Raw genomic sequence first — 9,533 nt, 5'->3', positions numbered from 1 at the left:
CTAAACCTAAAACTACCAGCATCTACTCCTCGCCTGATTCGTCGTCATCGCTGTTGTCGCCCTCGTCGCCGGAGATGGCCTCACGGGGCGGGGGCTCGTTGTCGTGCAGCGTGTGGTAGATCAGCGTGCCGGAGAGGGTTTATTGGAGCTGATACTCATCCCGGAGCGCCGGTAACTGCGTGGTTGCAACCGCATCTCCGGCAGCGGCGGCGGCCTTCGCCTCCTAGCACACACGCTCGGTCGCCCGGAGGTGCTCGATGGCTAGGTCGGAAACTCACCCACGTCCGCGAGCCGGCGCTGCGGGACTTCGCGCCGCGGGTGCGCGCCTGCTCCCTGCGCTTCTCCGACATGGAGGGCCGAGGGAGGAGCTGGAGGCCTTGTCATCGTTGCGCCGCTTGTGACCGACGAACCCACCACGGCCGCCGAACCCCCCGCGGCACCCGAACCCACCGCGCCCGCCGAACACCGTCGCCGCCACGCCTTGCACCCGCGACGCCATCACCGCCAAGATCCGGTGGCCGGAGGCGCCGTAAATCGCTGCTAGAGAGGTGAATTTTGCGGCGAAGATGGATGCGGGGAATGACGGATAGGAACCCTAAATGACCACACGCCCGCATATATATATATATATCAAAAAGCTGGTCGGTTCACGGGCCGCTCCTCAATTGCAGGATCTGCGCAGGCCTTTTTTTGGCTGTCCCGTATAACGTCTGAGAAAACACAGTTCGCCGTGGTCATACATGATCTGCTACAGATGCTCTTAAATGTATTGACAACCTCGTGCAAGAGATGTCATCTGAGTTGAAGATAAGGTGCTACGTCGCATGGGCCATAGAGGATACGCAAAGCACCGGTAAGTGAGAGGAGAAAGATGAAGGATGAGCCGTAATAAAATTATGAAATTTTCTCATTCTTTTACGAAAAATTATAAATATGAATATTTCATAGTTTGCAGTTTTTAAAAATTATGAACGCACGAAGCCGCCGTACTACATTATATTCCAAAATTACTAGGTACAAATCATCTAACTTTTTGGTATTTTGAAGAATATGAATGGTCTGTTATACGTACTAGTTTTTGTTTTTGAGATGCTGTTACTAGTTCTTTGATATACTTGTCGATCATACAAATTCGCCCCTAACGTTCCCACGTCCCACCGTCCCGTTCCCGTTCCCGTACCACCATTTCCTCTTCCTCGCCTGAGCCGTTCCGTTCCGCCGACGCTTCAGTCTCCTTCCCTCCCCCCACCCGCGTCGCCGCCGTCGCCGCCATCACCGTCCCCGTTCCTCCTCGCCGCGCCCCTGCCGTCTCCGCCCGCCCGCCCGCCCGCAGTCTCTGGATTCGAGGTACGATGCTGTTCTCGTCCAGCCATGACCATGCCCTCAGCTAAATCCGACGGATCTTCGCCATCTCCGATCTAGACCCGCCCCGATTCCGCTCCCCTGCCGCCCCTGGGGCAGCCGCAGCGCTTACCTTGTGATGAGGCGCCTTAAACCCTAGTTCCTAAACTGAACCCCCCATCTTCCTACCACAGGGCCCGATTCGGGAGATGAACGACAATCCATTGTTTAGTTGTTACTCCCTCTGTAAACTAATATAAGAGCGTTTAGATCACTACTTTAGTATTCTAAATGCTCTTATATTAGTTTATGGAGGGAGTATGTTTTTCAGTTTCAGCGCTGTTCATTATGAATGGAAAACCTGCAGATGCTCTTGCACAACATTTGCTGCGCTCCAGCAGTGAAATCTCAGCCATTTTAAGCCACTGTTGCAACTTACTGCCTTGCAGGGCTTGGCGCTCCCATGGCGAATCCCGACGAACATGTTGAGAGTATGATAGGAATCTTGGAGCTCTCATAAGCAGCAATCCACTGTTGTTAGTTGTTATGTTTTTCAGTTTCAGCGCTGTTCGTTATAAATGGAAAACCTTGCAGATGCTCCTGCACAACATTTGCCGCGCTGCCACAGTGAAATCTCAGCCATTTTGAGCCACCATTGCAATTTACTGCCTTGCAGGACTCGGCGCCCCCATGGCGAATCCGGACGAACATGACGAGAATATGATGGGAGAGCATGCTGAGAAGGAGTATGCCGATTTCGAGGCGAGGGTCAAGAGGACGATATACATCGACCACCTCTCCCCTGTGGTTACTAGGCAGGTTATCAGAGCAGCTCTTTCCCAGTGTGCGAATGTTGTCAGCGTGGAGTTCGTTGAGAACTACACGATCCCGTACGACATCCCTGCGGCCGCGCTGGTGGAATTGGACGACGAGTCGCAGGCCAAGTCTGCTGTGGACTTGATGCGAGACTTCCCCTTCATAATTGGCGGAATGCCCAGGCCTGTCCGGGCTAGCTTGGCAAGGCCCGAGATGTTTCCTGATCGTCCGAGCCCGCCTGGCTCGAAGATGGAGTTCCTTTGGCTGAAACAAGGAGATCCGGAGTATGATGGGATGAGCAAGCTCAAGAGCCTTGCAAAGAGGCAGGAAGCAGAGAACATGGCGCTCATCAAGGTGAAGTACTAGTTGATTTATGACTGATCTCTATTATGTACTTATTATAGGAACAAACCATTGCTCCGGAATGTACTAGAATGTAGGACCTAATTAATTAATAGGGCGTATGCAATCGCGACCAGACATGTCAACGCATACTTTTAGCATTCGTTATCATGCTCGCACCATTTGGATGTAACTTACCTACATTATACACTTCACTTTGTGGATTTTGACCATGATCTTGCTGTTCTTTAAAACACAATGCAGTTGCTTTCATCCTTCTTGGTTGCAACTTGTGTTTTGAGGAGCCGTAGCTCATTGAGCTTTTTTTCTTCCTTCAGAATATACTGGAGGAGGAGAAGGAGCTGGCGGCTCAGCAGCAGATAATGCTTGACGCCAACTACCACAAATACGACTTGCTTGAGAACATCGTGCAAAACGGGACCATCAAGAACCTTGCTGGCCACTATAGGGTCAACTTGTTCGACGGCTGATCATTTTTGACAGTCTATGAAATGGCTTCAGAGATTGCAGTCCCTGGTGCAAGCTAGTTCCATTCCACTCGTAAAAAATGTGTGATAGTGACAACCGTTGACTAGTTTGATGCAGCCGCGCTCTACTTGTGGCCAGCTGCGTCTTCTTCTGTGTAAAAGTGGGTCCTTATGTAGTGTGACGGCTTAGATTATCACGTAATCTTCGTATGATGTCAGTTTAACATCGCGTCAAGATAATGCAATGATGTCTTATATTGTCTCTTGTATTATGTGAAACTTGCATATCAGGGGTGTCGGTGCCATGGTGTGGTCTTGTCTGCAGTCTTGTGGCTAGCTTGAGATATATGTCGGTCCTGATTATATTCAAGCAGGAGGGAAGTGTTGATCGCAGGAATGGACTCATTATCACAGCAGTTTTATGATATAGTAGTTAATTCAAGAGCATTCCAAACAGAAACTACAGGTAATTCGTTCATCAAATCTCCACACTGTCACTCCCATGTGGTTGTTTTTCTTCGGATATATAGACAACAGAAGTGATTTTTTCCCATGCCTTTTTAATCATTTGTTCTGGTCTAAGTGGAGACAGCATCAGTGCATGAAATGACCCCTAAAAGCCTGGATCTTTCAGTACAGCTTTTAATAACATTTACCTGTAGGATCCAATCTTGCTTTGCAAACATAACACATAATCTAGCATTTCTTCCGGTCTAAACTAACTCAGTAAGTCTGCATATCCTATTCCTCATGTTTGTCACTAGTATAGTACTACTACTACAGTTTGTTGGCCTAACCAAGCCAAGCCAATTATAGATTGCAATCTCTGTATCCTTAATTTCATGGAAGTCAAATGCATTTAGTGGTCTGTTGTCCTTGGAAGTTGGAAACTACCATCCTCCGTTTGCCAAAAGCTGGTCACCACTAAATGCTGTTATGATCATCATGTCCACGTTATTGCAAGTACAGCGGCACTATGTCGATTCAGTGAACCCAGAGGTCATTTTGCAACAAGGAACTGGTGGGATACTGCTCTATACAGCAAGTACAGTAGTACCACTATGTTGATTCAGTGAACCGACACAACAATTTGCAGTATATGTACCAAATTGTAATAAGAAAATTTTATAAAAGAGTATATTTAGGGTGATCTTTGTAAGGGTGAAAATTACTTCAAGTAATTCGTAGCACATTAGTTTCAATTATTCAAAGATGAAACACACCTTCATAATTGATCCCTGAGATTGACACCAATTGAAGTATTATAGTATACGTATTTTAGGTAGTGTAGATAACTAGATATAGTGGGTACATCAGTGAAACATGAAGCTTTGCGTATCAAGGAGGAAATTAAAGAAAAGAGTGATGAACTGAGAAGCGCTAGAACGAGGATGGGTGATAACCGACTGCTAGATTTGTGAGAGGATCAGCAAAAAGTTTGATGAAGTCAGTGGTAGATCCCAAAGGACATGTACGCCTGAAGAACACAGCAACTTGACCAGTACAAGTGTATAACAGTAGGATGTCCACATGCTGGCTTTGTACAGGTGTACTACTGCTTGGTACCTCTGTTCTTTTTGTTCTCCAAGGGTTGCATTAGCCTAAGCAAAACTGGCGTCAGCTGGTAACTGCGAGGATCGAAATCAAGTTCACAGTATCACCCAGGCGTGGGCTGCAACTACGCGCCCGAGGCCTGTCTCAAAGGTAAGATGGCCTCAAATCCAATGGATTTGTTGCGGATGATAAGTTTTTGTTGCGCAGGTTTGGTTCTGCTGTTTCTAATGTGGGTGATTGTTTGTCTAACATCCCTGGAAGAAGTGAGTGTGCAGGAGTAAGTCAAGGAGCCTCATATACATAAAGTGGCGCCGAATGCTGAATTTCTGGAAGAAAATGATAACATGGATTGTTGCTTACATTTTCCAGGGGTTGCCCTGCATTGCTTTCTCATGATGCCTCCCATGCTCATGGACATAGAAATCGAGCAAGTGAAAATGTGAAGAAACAATGGCTCCAATGCTAGCACTCTCTTTCACTTATCATTGCCTTTGGCCCTTTCTATCCCCTTTCTTTTGTTTCGCACTTTCAAGTTTATATAATGGGGGTGGAAAGAATCAACAAGGGGGGCGAGGTTGGTGGTCGAGTCAGTAGAGTAGATGGTACATTGTTGCGCATTGATGCGAGTCACAGAAGTAGGTGGTACATTGTTGCTTGAGCTCACCTCCCTCTCTTGTATTTTTTTCTTGTGCTTATCAGTATATCTACCTACCTATATAAACCATTCATTGGTTCATTTCCATGTGTACTTCAGCTTTCCATTGTTGTTGTCTTTGCAAAATGATTGAAGTGCTGGACTTGTCCAAACTCAAATTTCTTAAAGTTTGACCAAATCTCTACACTGTCACTGCCATGTGGTTGTTTTTCTTTGGATATATAAACAACAGAAGTGATTTTTTCCCTTATGCCTTTTTAATCATCTGTTCTGGTCTAAGTGGAGACAACATCAGTGCATCAAATGACCCCTAAAAGCCTGGATCTTCCTGTACAGCTTTTAGTAACATTTACCTCTAGGCTCCAATCTTGCTTTGCAAACATAACACATAATCTAGCATTTCTGCTGGTCTAAACTAACTCAGTAAGTCTGCATATCCTATTCCTCATGTTTGTCATTAGTATCACTACTATTATTTGTTGGCCTAAGTTCCTAACCAAGCCAAGCCAATTATAGATTGCAACCTATGTCATTAGTTTCAGGAAAGCCAAATGCATGTAGCGATCTGTTGTCCATGGAAGTTGGAACCTACCATCCACCATTTTCCAAAAGCTATTCACCACTAAATGTTGTTATGATCATGTCCATGTTATCGCAAGTGCATTGGTACTATGTCGATTCAGTGAACCAAGAGGTTATTTAGCAACAAGGAACTGGTGGAATATTGGACGTGGAGTATGTGAGCTCGGGCACACAGGCTCTCGGTATCGCGCACGTCCATAATAGCTATGAGACTCGGAGAATTCAATGCGGCATTCTGTCAGGTGGGGCACGCGTGGTGTGGGAAATTGGAATATACGTCGCTATACCCACCCGACAGATGGGCCATGAATCGACGGAGGGGTGGACGCCGTCGAGGGACATAGCCTGAGCCGTGGCTCGATGTTTGGTCGCCGTCCCGATCCGTGGATCAGGCCTGGAGGTTTCCACTAGCCTCCGGCAGGACATGCAGTTAATGCGGCTATCTGGCTGTGCGGTGGTAGGTGGGCTGAAGGTTGATTTCTCTAGGATCCCAGTTTAGGGGGAGGTCGAGAGATTAACTGCGGCGCCGAGCTTCGTTTGTCCGACGACCTAGCAGGCGACCTCGCACGCGCTCCGCCGACCATGGAGTTCTTGCTTCAGACGATAAACATGTAAGGATCTGCTCCATTCACCATTGTGTATCAATTGCTTTGACTAGGGATTTGGGGATCGGTGGGGGGTGGGGTTGGGGCTGATCTAGATTCTGCCGCTGACAAATTTCTGTCAACAAACTAGAACGCTGCTTGAGGAGGTGAACGATAACAACGGCACAATGGAACCTGTGACGTTCCCCGTCACCGCGCCGGCGGAGCTTGCGCTTCCACTACCTGCCGCTTCATGTGCGGACGCACAGATCTATTGGGCGGAGACAGAAGCTGCTGACGTGCGTTAGTCCTCCGAGCACTCAATTCAGCAAGTCGACCCTAAAGCGCCAGGCTGGACTCAAAGGTACTGCAGATATGACACTTCAATTGCATTAGCTATTGTTACTGAAGTTCTATAAGCAGTATTTGTGATTCACTTAGTAAGAAGTACGGGTGGAGCTTAGTAAGGAGAAAAATGAAAAACCCAATCGCAAACTCGCATGGACATGTAGTTACATAGGTATATATGTGTGCTCAAAATTGTGACAGTATGTAATTAGTGGGAGTCTGTGGTTGGAGAGGAAATACGTGATGCAGAGATATGATTTAGTCTGTGGTTGTATATGCATGCGGTGTCACAGTAATATAGGTTATGATGACCGTAAAATTAACAAGTTGACTGACTCTTGTGCACCATGTGGCTGTCTACTCTGTTCTGGAAACAGAGTCCGTTTGGGAGCCGCCGCTGAAGGCAGGGCCCCTTGCTCGGACAGGGTGACAGCATTGGAGAAGACTGTGAGGGAATTTGCCGAGCATCCAGGGGACATAGTGATGATCAAGCCAAAAATCGGAACAACCTTCGACAGTCTGGGTGAAGCTTATGACTTTTACAATTTGTATTCATGGGAGAAAGGATTTGGAATTAGATACGGGAAGAGCAGACTAAATGTGAACAGGACAAAATGCATCCAAGAGATCGTGTGTGGATGCGCGGTACAGCTAATACTTCATCAGATTTTGACAATTCATCTTTCACATCTTTCGTGCGTTTTAACTGATGATGGTACTCTGTTAATGTCACCAGGGGAAGCCGATAGTTGAAAATACTCGTTCTTGTCGCTGTGAATGCCCGGCACTAGTGATATTACTGCGGTCCAAGGACAATGGGTGGTACATAGCTGAGCATCGAGATGGGCACAACCATTCTCTGTCGCAGACTTACGACCAAACAATACACTGGCCGTCACATAAGCATATCAATGTGTACAGCATGGACCTGGTGAAGCAGCTGCGGCAAAACAATGTTAACCTAGCAAAGGTGTACAACATTATCGGGAGCTCCTTCGGTAAGATGGAGAATGTATCGTTCACGAAAAGAGCACTGAGAACTTTGTGTGGCAAGATAAGCCGTGAGCAGTCCGAAGATGATGTGAGGAAGACAATGGAAGTTTTCCAGGAGCTGTGTTCAAAGGATCAACAATTTACATATCGGGTACAAGCTGACAATGAGGGCAGAATAAGCAACCTGATGTGGGCTACGGGAAACAGCAGGCTGCAGTACAATTTCTTTGGTGATGTAGTTACATTCGACACAACCTACCGTACCAACCTGTACGACATTCCCTTTGGTTTATTTGTTGGGGTTAACAACCATTTCTAGAGCATCATTCTAGCAGGTGTGCTTGTTAGGCAAGAGACAGATAGAAACATTTGAATGGGTTTTCTCGGAGTTTGTTAGATAATGGGTGGTAGGGCGCCAGAAACAATTCTGACTGGTAAGGGAGTGTGCTTATTGGGTAAATGAATTTGAAAATACCTTGTTCATTGGTAGACATTTAGAACTAATGCTGGGCTTATTCGTAAAATGCAGACCAAAACAGAGCAATGGAAGTTGCAATAAGGAATGTGATGCCAGACACAGCTCACCGCTGGTGCAAATGGCATGTTCTTAAGAAGGCAAAGGAGTCGCTTGGGCCATTGTACTAAAAAAAACAGTGATTTCCGACCAGAGTTCCACAAGGTTGTCAACCACATGCTAACCATAGATGAGTTTGAAGAAGGTTGGAAGTACCTTGTTGATAAGTACAACTTGAAAAGTCACGATTACATGACTAATTTGTACGAGATACAGCACAAGTGGGCAAAGCCGTACTTCAAGGGTGTGTTCTGCACCAAAATGACTAGTACTCAACGGAGTGAAAGCGCGAACCACATGTTGAAGAACTACGTGCCACCCAGTTGCCCAATGCACATCTTTGTGAGGAAGTATATGAGTTTGATTTTTGACAGGGAGTCAGAGGAAAATTACGAGGAGAAGCAGACAGCAATTGTAAGAAGATTTGATAATTGAAATGTCATGCTAGTAGAGAGACGTAGGTAAGTTGAATTATGAAAGTACTCACTTGTGTTTTGTATTGCAGGGGAGGCCACTTATGCGTGCAAACATGGCAACAGAAAGACATGCTGGTCAGATATACACTAGAGCTATGTTCGAACAGTTTGGGCATATACTTTACGAGTCTGGTGCATATCAAGTGGAAGAGATCGAAAAGGGTAAAGAGTATGTTGCAATACATACAGACGCTGCACGGAGGGAGAAATGGTGCAGAACTTCATACAAGGTGACTGTGCTCGAAGGAGGGGGGAGTTTGATTGTGAGTGTGGTCAGATTGCACACATGGGGCTGCTATGTAGCCATATCCTGAAGGCCAGAATGGGTGACCAAGCGGCACAGTCCGTTTATTCCCATCTGACCCGCCACCTAGCTAACTGACGGAATTACCTGGCAAGTGGGCCAACCGCTATTTTGTGAAATAACAGCGCGGGCCATATACGACCTCATATACCTATTCCCGCCCAGATCACGAGGGGAATAAATGGCACAGATAACAGGAGCCTGTGAGCCCGGGCTCACAACAGCATTTTCGTGGAATATTGCTCTATACAGCAAGTACAGTCGTACTACTATGTTGATTCAGTGAACCAACAAGACATTTTGCACTATATGTACCAAATTGTAATGAGCAAAATGAAAATAAAAGTATATTTTCGGTGATCTTTGTAGCGATGAAATGTTCTTCGAGCAATTCATAGCACATTAGTTCCCAATATTCAAAGATGAAGCACACCTTCATAATTGATCCCTGAGATTGACACCAATTAAAGTATTAT

The 9,533-nt window shown here is 46.2% G+C and overlaps 1 protein-coding gene across 2 annotated transcripts; it reads left to right on the top strand.

Moving 5' to 3' along the window:
* Positions 1-1,156: 1,156 nt before the first annotated feature.
* Positions 1,157-9,304, top strand: LOC119294692. 2 transcript variants are annotated; one of them, XM_037572932.1, is made up of 9 exons: positions 1,157-1,347; positions 1,791-1,832; positions 2,018-2,511; positions 2,838-6,389; positions 6,514-6,726; positions 7,088-7,355; positions 7,447-8,137; positions 8,233-8,691; positions 8,783-9,304. In XM_037572932.1, the coding sequence occupies exons 2-4, from the start codon at positions 1,805-1,807 to the stop codon at positions 2,988-2,990; spliced, it is 675 nt and encodes a 224-aa protein (XP_037428829.1). In that variant the 5' UTR covers positions 1,157-1,347; positions 1,791-1,804; the 3' UTR covers positions 2,991-6,389; positions 6,514-6,726; positions 7,088-7,355; positions 7,447-8,137; positions 8,233-8,691; positions 8,783-9,304. The 2 variants fall into 2 exon arrangements, with proteins under 2 accessions (XP_037428829.1, XP_037428830.1); XM_037572933.1 differs by having other exon boundaries at positions 1,309-1,347; positions 1,791-1,877.
* Positions 9,305-9,533: the final 229 nt, after the last annotated feature.

Source organism: Triticum dicoccoides, chromosome 4B (assembly GCF_002162155.2).
Source record: "Triticum dicoccoides isolate Atlit2015 ecotype Zavitan chromosome 4B, WEW_v2.0, whole genome shotgun sequence".
Taxonomy (NCBI): domain Eukaryota; kingdom Viridiplantae; phylum Streptophyta; class Magnoliopsida; order Poales; family Poaceae; genus Triticum; species Triticum dicoccoides.
Note: the sequence above shows the minus strand (reverse complement) of the source record. Positions and strands in the feature narration are given on the sequence as shown.

Excerpts from the sequence above, each read along its gene's own strand:
- LOC119294692 (XM_037572932.1), top strand. The coding sequence starts at position 1,805 with ATGGCGAATCCCGACGAACATGTTGAGA. Across the intron at positions 1,833-2,017 it reads TCCCGACGAACATGTTGAGA|GACTCGGCGCCCCCATGGCG; the intron begins GTATGATAGGAA and ends ACTGCCTTGCAG. Across the intron at positions 2,512-2,837 it reads AGAACATGGCGCTCATCAAG|AATATACTGGAGGAGGAGAA; the intron begins GTGAAGTACTAG and ends TTCTTCCTTCAG.